General features: G+C 42.2%; 3 protein-coding genes across 3 annotated transcripts; all 3 read left to right on the top strand.

Annotated features, from left to right (window-relative positions):
- Positions 1-602: 602 nt before the first annotated feature.
- On the top strand, positions 603-5,803 carry LOC129720007 (uncharacterized). The gene is made up of 2 exons (XM_055671417.1): positions 603-675; positions 4,953-5,803. Exons 1-2 carry the CDS (start codon positions 603-605, stop codon positions 5,801-5,803), a joined length of 924 nt encoding a protein of 307 aa, XP_055527392.1.
- Positions 5,804-6,144: 341 nt separating this feature from the next.
- Positions 6,145-6,786, top strand: LOC129720008 (uncharacterized). The gene has a single exon (XM_055671418.1). The coding sequence runs from the start codon at positions 6,145-6,147 to the stop codon at positions 6,784-6,786; it is 642 nt and encodes a 213-aa protein (XP_055527393.1).
- A 135-nt stretch (positions 6,787-6,921) lies between these two features.
- Positions 6,922-7,725, top strand: LOC129720009 (uncharacterized). The gene has a single exon (XM_055671419.1). The coding sequence runs from the start codon at positions 6,922-6,924 to the stop codon at positions 7,723-7,725; it is 804 nt and encodes a 267-aa protein (XP_055527394.1).
- Positions 7,726-20,914: the final 13,189 nt, after the last annotated feature.

A 20,914-nucleotide genomic window follows, 5' to 3' on the forward strand; every position in this document is an offset into this window, starting at 1 on the left:
AGCTGACAGCGATCCTCGTACCTAGTATTACGCATAGGTTGCCGCCAAGGGAGCGTTCGAAGGGCATAACGTACAAACCGCCGCTGGATCTTTTCAATTCGATGGATAGCATTGTTATAGTGAGGGATCCAGACCGTTGAACAGTACTCCAGTGAAGACCGAACCAGCGAACAGTAGAGCGTGACTAAACAGTGGATATTTTTAAAATCACGCGTCATTCGGAAAATAAGTCCCAGTTGTCTGGAAGCTTTCGCTACGATGAAAGATATATGTTGTTTAAAGGTGAGTTTTTCATCCAGAAGCACTCCGAGGTCCTTGATGAATTCGACTCGTCGTATTGGGAAACCGTTAAGGGTGTAATCAACATGTAGTGGCCGAAGTTTTCTAGTGAACGTGATCACGGAGCATTTGGATGGGTTAAGTGTCATTCGATTCAACTCGCACCAGTTGGCGAATATGTTAAGTTGTTGCTGAAGAAAAGTGGCGTCGGTGGAATGTTTTATTTTGTTGAAAAGCTTCAAATCATCGGCGAATGCTAGACGAGGGCATTTTACGGAGTAGTGAACGTCGTTGAAATAAAGCAGGAACACTAGTGGGCCATAATGACTGCCTTGGGCGATCCCGGAAGTAGCGGAAAACGATTGGGAGATTTCGTCGTCGATTTTAACACTCAGTGTACGTCCCATTAGATAGGATTCTAACCAGCTCAGAAGGTGGCCGCTGAAGCCGTAACGGTCGAGTTTAGCGACAGCAACACGATGGTTTATTTTATCAAATGCGGCTGAGAGGTCCGTGTAGATCGTGTCCGTTTGTGATCATTCGATAAAGCTGTCGACAACAAAACTTGTTAGGCACATTAGGTTCGTCGTGCAGGAACGTTTCGGTAGAAATCCGTGCTGTTCGTCAGCTATGCTATTCTGGCAATGCGAGGTAATAGGTTGCAGCACGATTAGCTCGAACAGTTTAGATATAGCACACAGAGCTGATATTCCACGGTAGTTGTCGATTTGCGTACGATCACCCTTCTTATAGACCGGGAACAATAAAGCATGTTTTTAAGATGTAGGAAACCTTCCTGTGGAAAGCGACAAGCGGAACAAAAAGCTCAACGGAATAACTAAACCGGAGATACACTTTTTAGCACCTTTTTTATGACCTACTGAAGTCACAAATCGACCTCAGACAACATTTTGAATTGTAAGATGACGACTTTCGGTGTCCGGAAAACAGCCTAAAGTGACCAAATACCATCCAATACGAGTATCTCTGGAACGAGCATGAAGCTGAAAATTGACCTCAGACACCATTATGAATTGTACGATGGCAACTTCCGGTTTCTAAAAAACAGCCAAAAATGGCCGATTTCCATACAATATGAATATTTTCGGAACCAGAATGATACACAGTAGCTAGAATCGACCACAGACACCATTTTGAATTCGAAGATGGTGGCATCCGGTTTCTGGAAAACAGCCGAAAATGACCAAATAACACCCAATAAGGGTGTTTCTTGAACCAGAATGACGCTCAGGGGCCAGAAATTGTTTCCAAATGCCATTTTTAAATCCAAGATGGCGACCTTACGGTTCCTGAAAAATTGCCCAAAGTGACCAAATACCACCCAATATGAGTATCACCGGGTCCAGATTGATGCAAGGAGCTATAAATTGACCTCAGACACCAGTTTGAATTGAAAAATGGCAACTTCTGGGAGAAAGCCGAAAATAACCGAATACTACTACATATGGATATGTCCGTAATCGAAATTATGTAGAGGAGCCAAGCATTGATCCTTGACACCATTTTGAATTAGAAGAAGACCACTTTCAGTTTCTGGAAAACAACGAAAATAACTGAAATGCACCCAATATATATCCGGAATAGTGGTCATGTACAAAAGCCAAAAGTCGAGAATGTTGTCTTTCCAATAAAACCAATCATTTTTAAACGATATAATCCAATCGCAAGGAATCAATGAATTTGAAATGCTTAAAATTATTAAATTAAACACTAAAATATGCGGGACGAAGTTTGCCGGGTCAGCTAATATATATATATATATATATATATATATATATATATATATATATATATATATATATATATATATATATATATATATATATATATATATATATATATATATATATATATATCCGCGAGTTTAATAACAAAAAAATTTACTTATAAAACAGACTGAAAAGAAGAAAAAAAAAGTCAACTGATGTAGTTTTTTTTTGCTTACTGAGAAGATGAACAAACAAGGATGGTGAGATGAAAAAAGATTGATGAACATAAAGATAATACACTGATATGTGTCGAAATAATTTTTTTAATGTAAAATAATAATAAAAAACATCAAATATCACAGTTAAAGAGTGCATAATGAGAAAAAAAGTAAACAATGCACATTTGATAAATGTTTAATTCGCAAAAAAAAAATTGTACACATTCACTAGGGAAATACGATAACCTTTGTCAAAAATCGAGAAAATGCGGGCCTAGAATGTAAGTAGAAGCGTAGGGTGTATGATAGAATGTTAGAAGCTCGTACGCGAGTGAACAGTAATTTTAAACAGCAAGTGGAAAAAGTAACAAACTAAAAAAGAATTTATGAAATATTGGCAAAAAAATATATGCACCACTTGCTAGTAGGGCAACTAGCATCTAAGAATTTTTGACGAGCACGGGCCCCAATCATCGAAGACGACCGAGGTGATTACAACGGATGCTGAGTTGGGGCATCCCAAGTTGCCCAGTACAGCGCGAAAAGTAGAGCAGACGGTTGCGAGGGGAGTTGAACGGCGGGTGTATATGGGCGATGGAGCCAAACGATATTAACAAGAGGAGACGAGAGCAGCATCCAATTTTCGACCCCTGAAGAGGCCAGATGTGCAACAGAACTCAAACAATGGTCGAGCCAGAACCGAGACTTCAGCGCGAAGACGGATACATCAAACTACACAGCGAGGGGAGTAATAGTTTGCTTCAAATATACATTACTCTTTGAGAGTTATTGACTTCTACAAATTCGAGGGTTCGAGGTCAAAGCCAAACAAGCAAAATGACGCTATAAAATTTTGCCCTTGTTACATCAACAATGTTGGTGCTTATTACGGGAGTCACTTCACGGTGAAATCAGAGTGAAGTGAACAAAATCCTATTACGGGACTCACGTAAGTGAGAAAAACGTCGCAAAGTGACATCTGCCGTGGAATCTGGGTTATTATGAGTGTCATACCAGTGAAGTGAGAACGGAAAAAGCGACGCTTCGCGTGGACTTATTTCACGACCATTTTTAACGGTGAAATGATTCCACGAAGCTGCCATAAGTCTTGAAGTTGATTGTTTTGTGATCTAATGGTAAATATTGGATTTATTCTTCAGTAACGAAGCGAATCAGAGTTTGATCCGTGCCTTAAAGCGGTCAATTTTTCATTTTTTTTGCCCGATGAAAAAAAGCAAACTAGTTCAGAAAATTTTCGATACCGAAAAAAACATTTTTTTTATGCCGAATGTTTTAGAAATGCAGATCACGTCAAGATCTGGTGTTATCTAAAAAACGGGAAAAAACGACTTTCTGGGACTTAGACATTTTTGAGCAGGGAAACAATCTCATTTCACTTGTCCTATTCTCAATTTCACTTCACTGTCAATCTCACTCCACGGAGATGATTTTTGTCACCTCACTTGAGGTGGAATCAGGAATAGGTCTAAAACAGTGAAGTGAGCGTGAAATATATTTCACCGTGAAGTGACTCCCGTAATAAGCACCGTTCTTTTCACACTACGATTTGAAAGTGTGTGCACATATGTTAGCGGGTAATTGGACACCCGGCGCAGGCGGTTAAGGATGCTAACCCAAGTGGCGGCATTATGCAACAGAGCCGGTGGCAATCGCACATCTTTTCGCCACACGGCGCGTAACAATACTATAATCCAAACAAAAATGCAGCCGATCTATGTCAAAGGGACACTGTTCGTGCTGTCAGCCCGAAAATTTTTCTTCTTGTGAACAACCTTCGTTTGCTACGATGCGAACGCAAAATAACAACGCAGAGGTGCTAACACAACGACGCAGCCTTGAAGATTTCAACGCAGCGATGAGGTATTTCCGCAACGCACAGAGCAACAGACGTTTCCTGCTTCAACGATATAGAAAGGGAAGTTTTGAACTTTGAGAGATAGAACTTGTTAAAGGCTTGTCGTGAACAGACCCAAACTCAGTGAGATAAGATATTACAAATAAATAAGTGTTGATAGTTTTAGAAGTACAGTTTAGTTATTGTTTGAAAGTAAATGGTGTTTAAGTGTGAAGAAAATTTGAGAACATACAGTCCACTGACAACATAAGGTCCTTCGAACCGGGTCTATGAATTAGTGAAGTGTTGGTCGAAATAATTCTCCGTGACTAATGTGTGAATAGTCAGAGTAACTATAACCCGTGAGCCGATCGTAGTTAGTGCGAAACCGATAAAAAATATTTTGAGAAGAACGACAGCCATGTTGGTGAAACCACGTGGAGACGCCATGGTGAAAGAAGACTCCTGGTCGGCTAATCCGCCATTGTGAACTGTACCAACTAGTGTGACTAGTGCGAGCGCATTCCTCAAGTACCGTGATTATAGTCTTGGCTGTTTTCCGTACTTGGTTTGAGCATAAGGCTCGAATTGTGTCAGTGTTCCTCCTACCATGCTAGAAGAGCCAAAGAGTGAATCAAGTGAAGAGAAACCGCAACCATCCGATCAGGAGACAACCCCTTTAAGCAACAGGCAGAAGAAACGGCAGAGGCTACAAGAAAGGTTCTTAAAGATGAAGCAACTTGATGTCCTTGTTCACCGTCGTGGATTAGCAAAAAGGTAAGGTGACCAGAATTTTTAACTTCTTGCATACCGATGATGAACAAGTTCGAGTTCTGAGTGAAGCTCAGATCCACGTTTACCTAAAAAAAGCCGAGACAGCTCGATTGGAGTATGAAGCATTACAAGAAAAGATACTTCCGCTCATTAGCGCTGACGATCGTCAGCAGCATGACGATAGTTATGTACAATTCGACGAGTTGCATGATGAAGTCACCATCAATTTACAAGACCAGTTAGCTAAGCTCAAGGCAACTCCACCGTTAACCGATATTTCCAGCTCACAGACCCCCGTTGCCCGTCCTCAGCTTCCATTCGTTATACAGCAACCTTCGAAAATGCCAATTCCTTCCTTTGATGGTCGTTATAAAAGCTGGCCGAAGTTTAAGGCCATGTTTAGGGATTTGGTAGACAAGTCCTCTGATCCACCCGCTGTTAAACTCTACCATCTCGATAAGGCCTTGATGGGAAACGCAGCCGGTTTGATTGATGGGAAAACGATTAACGAAGGAAATTACGCTCACGCCTGGGAAATCCTAGAAGAAAGGTATGAGAATAAACGACACACTATGGATTCGCACATTCACGGACTATTAAGCTTCAAACGAATGTCGGAAGAAAACCATTTGGAATTAAGAGGACTTTTAGATGAATGTACCAGACATATGGAAGCCTTGAAATTTCTGGGACAGGCACTGACTGAAGTGTCAGAACTCATAGTTGTCCATCTGCTTGCTGCTGCTTTAGATAAAGATACTCGCAGACGCTGGGAATCAACTGTTATCCACGGGGATCTGCCTAACTATGGAAAGATGATGAAATATTTGAAAGAGCAATGTTTCATTTTTGGGAGAGATGTGACAACTCAAGTTCAAGACAGCAACAATCGCAGTCGAAATCACCTGCCACCATATGCAAGTTCAGCCAGAAAACCGTTGCAGTGACAACACCATCCGGGCGTGAATACAGATGCGAATTTTGTAGCAAGGGTCACCAGAACTTTGCTTGCTCAGAATTCAAAGCGCTGTCAATCCAGCAGCGGGTAAACAAAGTTCGAGAAAGCGGAGCATGTTTCAATTGCTTGCGCAAAGGGCATCTAAGCAGAGATTGTCCTTCGAAGAGAAGCTGTGCCAACTGTAAACGTCATCACCATACTCTGCTTCATGCAGAAGATAAGTTGATGCCCCCGAAAGAAGAACCGAAGGAAGAGCCAAAGTAAACAAATAAAACAGCCCAATCACATGGGAACCAGGAAACGGAAGCCAAATCATCTGAGGAATTGCAAATGACTACAGCTACAACTAGTTGTTGCGATGAGATTCCAGCAACACAGCAAGTTCTGCTTCTTACCGCTATGGTTGACATCATGGATAGAAACAACAAGGCCCACCCCTGCCGAGTTTTATTGGACAGCAGCTCCCAAGCTAACTTAATTTCAAAGGAAATAATAGATTCACTAAACTTGAGGCGATTTCCGTCAAACGTGACAGTGGCAGGAGTTAATAGTACGAAGAGCCACTCATCTTACGGCAGCATTGTTCAGATTCGCTCGAGATATTCCAGCTTCATAGCAAACCTTAAATGCTTGATTACTGAAAGGGTCACGGCCGATGTACCAACATCTCCTATCAACGTGGGGTTGTGGGAGATTCCGCCTGGAATTCAACTCGCTGATCCAAGTTTCCACCAGACCAGAAAGGTAGATATGTTAATCGGAAATCAATTGTTCCCGAAACTGTTGCTGCCTGGGCAAATCCAATTAAACGATCATGCTGCAATTTTGAAGGAAACTCGTCTAGGTTGGGTGGTGGGCGGCGGCTATCAAACTGATCCCAACGTGCATTCGTACCCACTCACACTTGAGCAGAGTATTCAACGATTTTGGGAGGTTGAAGAATTGCCAGGTGATCATCAAGTAAAGAATTAAGAACTGGAATGTGAAGAACATTTCCAAAGAACCTTTCGCCGTGATGAAACGGGAAGGTATGTTGTCCAACTACCGCTTAAGGATTCCGTTGTTAATCTAGGTGACTCTCGTAAGTTAGCGTTGAAAAGATTCCATATGTTAGAGCGAAAGTTTGTTCAGCAGCCAGAACTCAAGAAACAGTACATAGACTTCATGACAGAATATGAAACCCTCGAACACTGCAAAGAAGTCAGGGAAGTTAACGACTCAAGCAATTTACGGAAGTGGTACTTACCCTACCATGCCGTCCTTCGTCCATCAAACATTACGACTAAGTGCCGAGTGGTGTTCGACGCATCAGCAAAGACTGATGGATGGTCCCTGAACGACGTACTGAATATAGGCTCATTGAACCAGAACAGCTTACTGTCGATTGTTTTGTGTTTCCGCATCCATCGCTATGTTCTATGTGCAGACATAGCGAAAATGTATCGACAAGTGTTAGTAGATGAACATCATACGCCGATGCAAAGAGTGTTTTGGAAAAGTGATTCGTCCCATCCAATCCGAGTATTAGAGCTTACAACTGTTACTTATGGTACAGCTTCGGCACCCTTTTTGGCGACTAGGGCGCTGTTGCAAATAGCTATCGATGAAAGGCAGGAATTTCCTATGGCATCGAAAATAGTAGAGGACTATTTTTATGTTGACAATGCTTTGTTTGGATTTAATGAAATTGCTGAAGCCTTAGAAGCTCAGAAGCAGTTAAATCAATTACTAAAGTCCGGTGGATTCCATCTGCACAAGTGGTCTTCAAATGACCATAGACTGCTCCAAACGGTACCGGAGGCTGATCGTGAAGAGTTAGTCTGCATAGAAGGATCTGATTTCAATGAAGTCATAAAAACACTGGGCTTATTGTGGGACCCGTCAGCCGACGAGCTGCTTTTCGTGTCGTAGCCATCCGTAACTAATGAACGTCCTACGAAGCGACAAATTTTGTCACTTGTAGCAAGCATGTTCGATCCATTGGGATTAGCGGTGCCAGTTGTGCTTGTTGGAAAATTATTGATGCGTGAATTGTGGAAAGCGAAACTAGGATGGGATGAAGAAACACCTGCTGGATTACAAAAGTGCTGGAAACACTTTCTTAAATGTATTCGGGAAATAAACAAGCTCCGAATTCCACGTCAAGTTGTTACTTCGAGCGCCAAGGAGTTTGAAATTCACGGTTTTGGTGATGCTTCCCAGGACGCTTACGGTGCGTGCATCTTCATTAGATCCGTTATTCCAAGTCAACCAGCCATTGTAAAGTTATTGACAGCAAAATCGAAAATAGTGCCCAAATCAGTATCAACGATTCCTCGCAAAGAGTTACTTGCAGCCTGGTTGTTGAGCCGTTTAGTGAAAACGGTTATCGAAACATTGAAAATGTCGTTTGTTAGTGTAGTACTTTGGTCTGATAGCCAAGTGGTACTTTCATGGCTAAAAAAGAAACCTGAACAGTTGGAGCTTTTCGTGAAAAATCGAATTCAGAAAATTACCTCTTCGCGTAAAAATGTTGAATGGAATTATGTGCATACCAGTGAAAATCCGGCCGATTTAGTGTCGCGTGGCCAGTCCGCTGAAAAATTGTCCACTTGCGATATTTGGTGGAATGGTCCGATGTTCTTGAGGAACCAAAATTATGAAACCTTGGAATCTATAGAGCTTTCCGATGAAGACATCCCTGAGTTAAAACCAACCATTGTCTTGTCTATCACTATCGAAGAGGAGTTACCAGTTTTTACTCGGTAGTTGTTTCCGGAAATTACAACGTGTTTTGGCATATGTACTTCGCTTCGCTAGAAACAGCAAGAGGAACAAGGAGGACCGCGTGTTGGCAAAATACCCGACGCTTTTTGAGCTACGAGAAACGATGAAAGTTATAGTAAGAGTTATTCAGTATAAAGAGTTTAAAGAAGAAATTACATACATACAAGCTGGGAAGCTACCGCCAACTCTAAAGAGTCTGTGTCCATTTCTGGATGATGGCCTGTTACGAGTTGGGGGACGCTTGCGCCACTCCAGTTTGCCTTTTCCATGCAAACATCAATGGATTCTTCCGAAGGGAAATCGTATTGTGGAAATGATAATTGACTGCTTTCATAGCGAGAACATGCATATTGGTCCCACAGCTCTCTCGGCCACGCTCCGAAGACAATTCTGGATTGTGCATTCAAGGTCAGCAATACGAAAGGTAACAAGAAATTGTGTTGACTGTTATAAATTCAAGCCCTCCACCACCGGGCAATTGATGGGTGATCTGCCGTCAAATCGTTGCAATGTATCACTAGCATTCCAACTTGTTGGAGTTGATTTTGCTGGTCCTTTTATGGTGAAGCAAGGTAGTAGAAAGGCTTCTCCAGTTAAGATTTACCTATGCGTGTTCATCTGCATGACGACCAAAGCTATTCATCTTGAAGCAGTTGAGAGCATGTCGGCCGATGCGTTCATGGCCGCCCTACAAAGATTTGTTGCTAGAAGGGGTGTTCCAGAGCGAATATTCTCTGGTAACGGGACAAATTTTTTGGGGTCAAAACACGAATTGCACGAGATATACAACCTTTTCAGGCAGCAGCTGATGGAAAGAAAACTCTTTGAATTCTGCCAGCCTCGCGAGATCCAATGGGAAATGATTCCACCGAATGCGCCGCATATGGGCGGCTCATGGGAGGCAGGAGTTAAGAGCGCGAAATCAATTTTAAAGAAGAAGATCCATTCTGATATGCTATACATGATGGAGTTTACAACGCTTATCTGCCAGATCGAAGCACAACTGAACTCACGTCCTCTTTACGCTCTTTCCGATGATCCTGCTGATCCAGAACCGTTAACTCCGGGTCATTTTCTTGTTGACCGTCCGTTAACTGCTATACCCGAGCCGACTTATGAAGAAGTTCCTACTAATCGATTGTCTCGATGGCAATATGTACAAGCATTGCGTGACAGCTTCTGGAAGCGCTGGTCCCGAGAATACATCCAGGAGTTGCAGACGAGGGCGAGATGGACGAAAGGGAGCGCAAATATACGTCCAGGAATGGTGGTACTTGTAAAGGAAGACAATTTACCTCCGCAATGTTGGAAGATAGCAAAGGTAGAAAAAACTTACATTGGAGCAAACGATGTAGTCCGTGTTGCAGACGTGCGCACTAAAACAGGAGTCGTCAAGCGTCCAGTCCATAAGCTAGCACCGCTCCCGATCCTAGACAACGAGTTATTCAGATCTTCAAGTTTCTTCTCGGGGGAGTATGTTCGTGCTGTCAGCCCGAAAATTTTTCTTCTTTTGAACAACCCCCGTTTGCTACGATGCAAACGCAAAATAACAACGCAGCGCTGCTAACGCAACGACGCAGCGGCAAAGATTTCAACGCAGCGATGAGGTGTTTCCGCAACGCACAGAGCAACAGACGTTTCCTGCTTCAACGATATAAAAAGGGAAGTTTTGAACTTTGAGAGACAGAACATGTTAAAGGCTTGTCGTGAACAGACCCAAACTCAGTGAGATAAGATATTACAAATAAATAAGTATTGAAAGTTTTAGAAGTACAGTTTAGTTATAGTTTGAAAGTAAATGGTGTTTAAGTGTGAAGAAAATTTGAGAACATACAGTCCACTGACTTAACAGACACGGCTAACTCAACATTAAAGTTCAACAACAAACTCTGAACAATCGTAAAACAACCAGCTGAACTGCAGCCCTAATTAAAGTGCAATGGCAACTATTGAACTATTGTAAATAACCCGATGAAGCCTTGAAGATGAGTTCGCGAGGATGACACCACAACCAACCGATAAGAACCTCTACTGCCAGACGCACCCTTCCGTTTCAAACCCCCTGTAACCCGGCGCTTGAACACGACAGCCAAGCAGCGGATATCTTCACACTTAATTTATCTCGGCAAACTTCCCAACAGCTGATTGAGCTCGGCGAAGTTTTTAACGAATGTCAGCAATATATTTCGAAGAACATTCAGCAAATATATCGATTTACCGTAAACTAGCAAGTATTGACGTTTCGTTTGCCGAAGTTACTAGAAATTCTGCCGAGAACTTGTAGAACATTTCGCTGAGTTTATCAGCAGTTGAGTTCTCGGCAATAAAATCTAAGTGTGTTCACGACGCACCAGGCGAGCGAACAATTGTTAATTTTAAAAATGTCATGTCTGATAATGTAATTCACGTAAAATCAATATGTAGCACCATTTTAAATGACAGAATTTCACCTGCCAAAGAAATAAGGTATATTATATACAAACAAAGATATTTTTTTCCCCTATCGTTTATTTACACGGCACAAATACAATTTAATGTTTAACGGCGCCAATTATATCTGATGACTTAAAATCTTTAAGCAAATTTTTTATACTCGCTGCCGACTACGAGCTGAAATTAAGTCTATCTTAAAACTAGCATATATTTTTCAATTATTGTTTTGTAGTTGAATGGTCGTCTGATGATCGTCGAATGGCCAATATGCAGCATGTATGGATTTGTTCTGCTAAGCCACGATGTTATGAGCTGGGACAGGGGCTTGTAATCCTCGGGTCCTGGAAGTATTGTGCGGGGTTCAGTTGCTGGTTATGGTTCGTTGTTGTTGTTCGCTGTTGTTCAAGCCAAGATATCACGAAAGGCCTCGGGTTCTCAGGTCCTGGCGGATTCGTGTGGGGTTCAGTTGATGATTCCAAAATCGTGGTCTATGACGTGTTCTTGCCGTTTTGTTGAATGTGGATGGAAAGTAATGGGACTAGACTGGAGCGTGGATGGATTTCAGGAAAATGTATATAAGGGACATGTAGGGTAGGTCACGACTCGCCAAGACATCACGAACAGGAACAGCTGGTCCTCTACCCTCGGCCCGGAGGGAAGTTATTAATTTAGACCTGGCGTCACGGTGTACAGGGCATGACCAAACAACGTGCTCTATGTCGTGATAACCTTCACCACAGGCACAGATACCACTTTCCCCGAGCCCAATACGACGGAGATGCGTATCAAATCTATAGTGATTGGACATAAGCCGCGACATCACGCAAATGAAATCTCGACCTACATCCAACCCCTTGAACCACGAGCTCGTCGATACCTTGGGGATAATGGAATGTAACCACCTTCCCAGTTCCCCTCTAGTCCAAGAATTTTGCCAACTGATGATCGTATTCTGATGTACAAGTGCGAAAAACTCATTAAAAGCAATTTGTCTTTCATAAATTTCACCGTTTGTTGCACCCACCTTAGCCAAAGAGTCCGCTTTCTCATTACCCGGTAACGAGCAGTGAGAAGGGACCCACGCTAAGGTAATCTGATACGATTTTTCGGATCAAGCACTCAGATGTTCCCGCATTTTCCCCAGGAAATACGGAGAGTGCTTAACATCTTTCATCGATCGGAGAGCCTCAATGGAACTGAGACTGTCCGTAAAGATGAAATAATAGTCCGTGGGCATTTTTTCGATAATCCCTAGGGTGTACTGAATTGCAGCTAATTCTGCGACGTAAACAGAAGCAGGATTATCGAGCTTATGGGAGACGGTTAAATTGTTATTGAAGATACCGAAGCCAGTGGACCCATCGAGAAGTGATCCGTCAGTGAAGAACATATTGTCGCAGTTGATATTTCGATATTTATTAGAAACAATCACAAGAAGGTTGTATGCAAAGCCACGACCGCAAGGTTGAAGTAGAATACTTCTTTACAAGTAGTATTGTAATTTCTTTTTGTCTGATATTTTGAATGAAGTTCATTGGATATTTTTAAATTTTGTGCAAATGAGAAGTTGAAGTGCTGCCGAATTGTAACATGCACATTTAACGACATCATTAAACGGGAACGGAACAAAGGCTACGGTTATGCAGAACGCGAATGCCGGCGCGATGCGATTCGCCTTACCGTGGTGAAATGTACAGCTCTTTTTAAGGCGAAGTAGAGCTATACATTTTAACAGATTTCGTCTTGCCGAATCGCATCGCGCCGTTATTTGCGTTCTGCATGACCGTAGCCAAACACTAAGCGACGCAGACACGTAATAATAGTCAGAGTATGCATGTAGATGAAGATAATTAACTTTGGATTAAAGCGCAAAACGAGAAAATATTAACCCTTCAAATAATCATTTGTGTTCTTCAAATTTCAGTTGTTCAATTTAATATCCGATGAAATGTTTGTTTATTATCTGATGAATCTCTTATATAGGCCAAATGATGCATTCCCAATTTACTAGGTCCATAACTCTGCCGACCGTGCTTGGGAAAGCGCGGTATAACGACCAATCAGAGGTTGAATTTTGTTTTGACAAGGCTTAAGAGTTTTCAATAGTACAATAGTTCGAATGATAAAATTGCAATTTCATGCATTTGGTAGGAATCTTAGAAGATTTTCTAATCGATTGCTGCAAAAACGAAGGAAATCCATCGAAAACTAACGGATTTATTAGCATTTGAAATTTTTCTCACTTTTTTCAGTTTTAGATTTTCATTTTACATCCCTATGTAGCCGAACTTCCTGAGAGAAGTATTCTAATTCAAAATCAAATCTTCATTTATTCATTTGTTGTCCTTATAAGGACAATTGTTCAATTTATCATAGGATGTAGTGTTTATCTTACATCTCTGTGTTACCTTGATAGTGAGGACTAAGGCGCACGGTCAACACAATGAGAAAGGTGTTTTCACATTGAAAACTAGACACGGCTTTACTGGAGGAAGTGTTGGCAAATGCATCTACCGCTAATACCACCGCTATCATACGAAAGCGCGTCGTTTCATGTGGGGAATATCAACAACGAAAAATGACGCGCGTCTCAGCATAACCCGAACTGTTTCGCCGTGCTGCTCCCATTTACCTTTACATCGGCCTCAGGGAAGTACCGGCTGCATCTGCATCTACCGCTGATGCTGTCACTATACTGCTATTGGTACCAAAAGCTATTAACTCTTCAGATAAGTGTTTTATTTGTTCTCAAAAGAACAATTGTTCAATTCAAAATCGGATTTACGCAATCGCATCTCTGTAATATTACCGACAATAATATTCTTCTGAACAAACTGATACAACTGTCCCATTAGGCCTCTGTCATAATAGACGCGAAAAGCGACGCGAGCCGATTCGCTCAGCTGTGGGTTAATGTACAGCCATCAGTAGAGCTGTACATCAACCTACGGCCGAGCGAATCGGTTCGCGCCGCTTTTCGCGTCTACTATGGCAGAGGCCTTAGAGAAAGTTGCTGGCTGATGTATTCACTTCATGCAAGCCTGCTGCTGATGCTTCCCGCTACCACACTGAAACAGCATTTTAGTGAAGGGAGTGTCGGTGCATCAGCTGAACCTGCTACTATCGATGCTGATATACCCGCTGCAACAGCTACGCTATGCATAGCCATGCCACAGTTGTGGCCGCTATACGCTGGCCCAACTGCTGAGCACCTGCAACGCTATCCGTAGCCATGCCACAGTTGTGGCCGCCATTGGTATCCGCTGTACCTGCATCTGCTGGCCCTGCTGCTATCGATGGTGAGATCCGCTGAAACTGCTACGCTTATTCACAGCCATACCACAGTTGTGGCCGCTATCCGCTATCGATGGTACCCACTGCTCGCTCCCGCTGCTGCTAAGGGAGGACTGCTGTCGTCGCTGTCCAGAACTACTATGAGCGGCTTCGACTAAAACAGGCTCTTATATAGGGATGAAAATAGGAATGAATTATTTTACGTACGTGGTGGAATGATATAACTTGAAAAATATGTGTGACTTCATTCTGGTTCAGAGCGATCATTTGATAAGCTCCACCTCTTTTTTCAGTTTCTAAAGTTTTTCCTCAGTTTCGTTGCACGGATGCACAAAAATGATTTCTTGTGAACATTCTGTCGAGCCGGACCGATAGCACTCTCATTGAAGCAACAAAATAACATGTTTTGTGTCGTGTTGTGTAGCTTGGTTGAAGAAAATGTTCCCGTCCCCATGTCGCATGTAAGCAGATTATTGCGTTCAGTAGACAGTAGATAGTGTATCCAGCGAATAAACACCGATGGTACTCTCACACACGCAACGGTTTTAACCCGTATCTTATTGCGGTTTGTAACATCAAGCGATTTCGTTTGCTCGCTGTTGCGTGTTGCATCATGTTGCAACTTGGCAGCTGGGAGACGACGAAATTCTGTTTATGCTGATTGATTGAATCGACTTCATATTAGCTCTGCATAGTCGAACTAACTGCTTTTGTGAATGCGTACTAACAGGGCAGTTTATTATTTAATGTCGGTTATGCTGATCGCAGCCTTTGCGCTGCCCCTACAGTGGGGGGGTTTACTAAATAAAGTGAAAATTAGACAACTACAACAGAATTTGATTGCATCCCGCACAGAATGTCTGCTTGTGTTGATGCCAGAAAATTATTAACCTTCAATTATTTTTTTATTTGCCTTGAAAAAAGCATGTTGCGGTTCAAAATCGGTTGCTAATTACAACCTTTGAGCTGCCCTAACATTGGGGGAATTAAGATACACGGACAACATGCACTGTGGAAGCTATTTCACATTCAGTAAATTAGACGGGTGCGACAAATTTAAATTGTTAGGATGCAACACAGAATGCTTGCTTGCGTTGACAAAAATTATTAACTTTCAATGACTTGTTTATTTGCCTTCAAAAAGGCATTTTGATTTCCAAAATTGGATTTCCTGATGGCAATCTCCATGCTGCCCCAACACGGGGGGAATAATGGCTGTCTGGCGACACACGCTGAGAAAAACCGCGCTGCTCCTGAGACGTGGTGACCAACCACAGGGCTAGTGCTGCTGCTAAGGAAGGACGACTGCTGTTGTCGCTGTACACACGCTGAGAAAAACCGCGCTGCTCCTGAGACGTTGTGACCAACCACAGGGCTAGTGCTGCTGCTAAGGAAGGACGACTTGTCGCTGTCTAGAGCTATTATGAGCGGCTCCGGCTGAAACAGGCTCTTATATAGGGATGAAAATAGGAATGAATTATTTTTCGTAGGTGGTGGAATGACATAACTTGAGAAATATGTGTGACTTCATTCCGGCTCAGAGTGATCATTTGATAAGCTCCACCTCTTTTTTCAGTTTCTAAAGTTTTTCCTCAGTTTCGTAGCACGGATGCACAAAAATGATTTCTTGTCGAGCCGGACCGATAGCACTCTCATTGAAGCAACAAAATAACATGTTTTGTGTCGTGTTGCGCAGCTTCGTTGAAGAAAATGTTCCCGTCCCCGTGTCGCATGTAAGCAGATTATTGCGTTCAGTAGACAGTAGATAGTGTATCCAGCGAATAAACACCGATGGTGCTCTCACACACGCAACGGTTTTAACCCGTATCTTATTGCGGTTTGTAACATCAAGCGATTTCGTTTGCTCGCTGTTGCGTGTTGCATCATGTTGCAACTTGGCAGCTTGGAGACGATGAAATTCTGTTTATGCTGATTGATTGAATCGACTTCATATTAGCTCTGCATAGTCGAACTAACTGCTTTTGTGAATGCGTACTAACAGGGCAGTTTATTATTCAATGTCGGTTATGCTGATCGCAGCCTTTGCGCTGCCCCTACAGTGGGGGGGTTTACTAAATAAAGTGAAAATTAGACAACTACAACAGAATTTGATTGCATCCCGCACAGAATGTCTGCTTGTGTTGATGCCAGAAAATTATTAACCTTCAATTATTTTTTTATTTGCCTTCAAAAAAGCATTTTGCTGTTCAAAATCAGTTGCTTATTACAACCTTTGAGCTGCCCTAACATTGGGGGAATTAAGATACACGGACAACATGCACTGTGGAAGCTATTTCACATTCAGTAAATTAGACGGTTGCGACAAATTTAAATTGCTAGGATGCAACACAGAATACTTGCTTGCGTTGACAAAAATTATTAACTTTCAATGACTTGTTTATTTGCCTTCAAAAAGGCATTTTGATTTCCAAAATTGAATTTCCTGATGGCAATCTTCATGCTGCCCCAACACGGGGGGAATAATGGCTGTCTGGCGACACACGCTGAGAAAAACCGCGCTGCTCCTGAGACGTGGTGACCAACCACAGAGCTAGTGCTGCTGCTGAGAAGGACGACTGCTGTTGTCGCTGTCTAGAACTATTATGAGCGGCTCCGGATTTTTTTTTTTGGATTCAGTATTCTTTATTTTTCTTACGGTATTTTTATTATACATTTGTTTTTTGAACATTGTGAGAGATTCAATTTTATCAACTTTGCAACTCTGATGTTTTTAATGTACTATAAGTGTTACTACTTTTCCTTTTCTACGTACATGATTTAAATTTTAATGCTCGGCATTAGAGTTTTAATTATTAAATAAATATACCTAGCTACTTATAAATAAAGCTCACGAATGAGCACCGCACTAGAGTTAAGTGCATTGTTTTTAGTGTTTTCAGCGTGTGCAGAGATTATGTTTTCGGTCATATCGATACCAGCTATTTGATGCACTTCTGATGTTCGGGTTCCGAAGGGTACGTTCAAGATCATTTTCAGGAACTTGTTCTGGGTCCGTTGAATCTTTTGCAGGTGGGTTCTCGCGCAGGTTCTCCAGATCGACGAGGCGTATAGAAGCATCGGCAGGATGACCTCTTTGTATACCGTCAATTTATTCACGACGGATAATTTCGATTTTCGGTTGATTAGCGGGTACAACTTCTTCATTAGCACTAAGCTTTTCGTTACTGTTTGTTCAATGTGGGGGCGATAAAGTAGCTTATGATCATAGGTCAAACCAAGGTAGCGAACATTTGACGACCAGGGAATATCCACATTGTTCAACCGAATCTTTGTTGTCGGCACCAAACGTTGACTATTCCGATGTGGGAAGACTATGGGCTGAGTTTTTGCTGCATTTACACAAATTTTCCATGAGGTGAGGTAATTCACAAAGACGTTAAGCCCAGTTTGCAGCTTTTTAACTATTTGGTTGATCTGTCTGCCCTCGTACATAATGGCGGTATCATCAGCAAACAGCGACAGGATGCCTCCATTGGGTAGTTCAGGAATATCTGATGTGAATAAGTTGTACAGAACAGGACCAAGGATGCTGCCCTGTGGAACACCAGCTCCTACGTCGTATGGGTCAGACAGGCCACCCAGCACACAGACCTGAGATTTGCGCAGTGTAAGATAGTTTTGCACAATCTTCACTAGATAAACGGGATAGTTGTAGCGCTGTAGTTTGTAGATAAGCCCGTCGTGCCACACGTTGTCGAATGCTTTTTCTATGTCCAGGCAGGCCATGGCAGTTGTTTTAGATAGCTCCTTGTTCCGATTGATGAGTTTTGTTACTCTCTGCAGTTGATATGTTGTTGAATCTCCTCTGCGAAAACCGAACTGTTCGTCCAGGAAAATGTTGTTCACTTCTGCGTGGCACAGAATACGGCTGTAGATGCATCGTTCGAATACCTTACTGAGGGCAGAAAGCAGACTGATGGGACGGTAGCTTTTGGGGCATGTGGGATCCTTTCCTGGTTTCAAAATGGGAATCACTTTCGCCAGTTTCCACTTTGTTGGAAAGTACGCCAATTTAAGGCATTGGTTGAACACTTTTTCCACCACAGACAAGGCTGTTGGTGCAAGGTTTTTGAGCACAAGGTTGAACACTCCGTCAAATCCGGGAGCCTTCATGTTCCGAGAGAATTTAATGTTGTTTTGTACCTCGTCCACTGTTATCCGCTGATCAGGTGGTAAGATATTCGGTGTGCGGGCCAGAATTACTATCGATTCACTGACAGCTGGTTCGATTCCACTCACAATATCACGACCAAGATTGTGGGAAGCGGCAAAATGCTGAGAGATAGCACAAGCCTTTTCGCGGGAAGTTAGCAAAGTTTCACTATTCACTATTAATGGCGGAATGGGTTTTGGTTTGTTCTTCAACACTTTAGCCACACGCCAAAATGGCCGTGAGCAGTTGGGCAAATTACGTAATTCGGTTGCAAACTGTCTGTTTTTCACTTTCTCCAGACGTTCTTGAACGATTTTTGTCAGCTGTCTAGCGTAGAATCGGTGCCTAGGGTTGCGGGTACGTTGATATTGCCTTCTCAGCGAGTTTCGCAAGGAAATTATGTGCTTGGTGTTATCGTCGATTTGCGCAAACTTACGTGTCACTGGAACAGATGGGATGTAGCGGCACTCTGCTTCCTGGATAACGTCTATCATGGACTGTAGAGTACGATCGATGTCTCCAGTGCTGTTCAAAGTGAAAAAATGTACCTTATATCGAGTAACGCTATATCGAAGGTACTTTATAACGAGGGTACCTTATATCGAAGTTCGCCTGTATTACCTCGGTTTCAAAAATACCTATCTATTTAACTATTCGAAAATACCTATATTGGCCTCTTTTCAGGCGTACCGTAAATTGAGCGAATAGAAACAGTGGGGCGAAAAGAAACAAAACTTCCGAACTTGAAAAATGCGATTTCAAGTCTTCGATTACATTTAAAAACCATGCAAAAAATATTTTCTTGTATAGTTCAATAGTAAACGAGTCCTGCAAAGCCATTTTTGAGTTTGCAGCACTACTGTCGGTTTGCTTGAAAAATTGCAAAATGGGGGCTCAAATTCTAAACGTTTCCGAGTACCAAAAAACTTTGTCTGTAGAAGCCGTTCTGCTTCACTTAGAACTTGTTCGTGTGATATACTGGGTCTGAAGTTAAGCATTTCAAGTTTTTACGGTGAATTAAAGGATTGCCGTAAGGTATTCATCACCATCCCTATGTTTCATGGAAAACTCGGGGTTCTCAGATCAACGGGGCGAATAGAAACAACGCCGTAGCGGTTATTTTTTGTACCAAAATATGTGGATTCGAGAAATGCTTTGATGTTTTATATGTAAAATGATGTCTGGAACATGTTTTGTGCATTTTCAGCTCATCATGGTCAGAACTTACCAACAAAAAAGCACAAAAATGCCCCATTGCGGGGTGAATAGAAACATGCAACATTTTTGACGTGGGACTACGTCTTTCTTCACTATACTAGGGTACATTCTGCGAAAACTCGATTGAACATGTAACGTTTTTGGTTGGCGGAATGGAAGATTTTAAATGCTAATAGCGCCCAAACAACTGTTCCGAATTCAATAGTTAATATACCGTTGGAAAGCTAAAATATACAAGATTTGTATAACATGATAACTTTAGTTACCATTTTCTTATTACTCCGTGAAAATTGCGGAAAAGTTTTAAGGTCGAATATCCACATACATTTTTCATACGATTGGTATATTTCCCTAACGCAGACTTCGAAAACATAGACGAAATGATTTCACGCATTCAGTCATTGGCTAGCAATGCCAACCAATTGGCATCGCATTCATCACCCAATGTAAGCGACGAAGCAGAAAGCAGAGATGCTTCCACGTGATCACCCAAGTTTCCCACACTGAGTGACGCTATAAAATGACGTTCCGTGTTGAGAGAAGATCATTCCCTGGTCGACCGTCAAGGCTTCCCTTCGATCTGAGTTGGACCCCACCAGTGGTAATCTAATTCAGATATCGTTGTTGAAATACAGCCCGAAATTGGACGTGAATGGCACTGGGGACAATTGGAAGCCGTTGGAAGGGACCATTGGAAGACTTGGAAGCCGTTTGGGTGTTGCCGATAGTGCAGTAAGGTGTGTCTTATATCAAGCGTGTGTGTCTGAGTAGCGTGTGGGTGTGTATGTGTGGGTGTGTGAATAGCGTGTGTGTGTATGTGTGAGTGGCGTGTGCGTGTATGTGAGTGTATGTGTATGTGTAAGTAACGTGTGTGTGTGTATGTGCAAGTAACGTGTGTGTATGTGTAAGTAACGTGTGTGTGTATGTGTAATTAACGTGTGTGTACGTGCAAGTAACGTGTGTGTGTATGTGTAAGTAACGTGTGTGTATGTGTAAGTAACGTGTGTATGTATGTGTAAGTAACGTGTGTATGTATGTGTCAGTAACGTGTGTGTGTGTGTGTGTGTAAGTAACGTGTGTGTGTATGTGTAAGTAACGTGTGTGTGTACGAGTAAGTGACGTGTGTGTGTATGTGTAAGTAACGTGTGTGTGTGAGTAGTGCGTGTGTGTGAGTAGTGTGTGTGTGTGAGTAGTGTGTGTATGTGTTTGTGTATA

This window comes from Wyeomyia smithii, chromosome 2 (genome assembly GCF_029784165.1).
Source record: "Wyeomyia smithii strain HCP4-BCI-WySm-NY-G18 chromosome 2, ASM2978416v1, whole genome shotgun sequence".
Classification (NCBI taxonomy): Eukaryota; Metazoa; Arthropoda; class Insecta; order Diptera; family Culicidae; genus Wyeomyia; species Wyeomyia smithii.

Bases quoted from the DNA above. Each gene is read 5' to 3' on its own strand.
- LOC129720007 (XM_055671417.1), top strand. From the start codon at position 603: ATGACTGCCTTGGGCGATCCCGGAAGTAGCGGAAAACGATTGGGAGAT. The intron at 676-4,952 runs GTACGTCCCATT...ACCTAAAAAAAG, and splicing joins CGTCGATTTTAACACTCAGT to CCGAGACAGCTCGATTGGAG.
- LOC129720008 (XM_055671418.1), top strand. From the start codon at position 6,145: ATGACTACAGCTACAACTAGTTGTTGCGATGAGATTCCAGCAACACAG.
- LOC129720009 (XM_055671419.1), top strand. From the start codon at position 6,922: ATGTTAGAGCGAAAGTTTGTTCAGCAGCCAGAACTCAAGAAACAGTAC.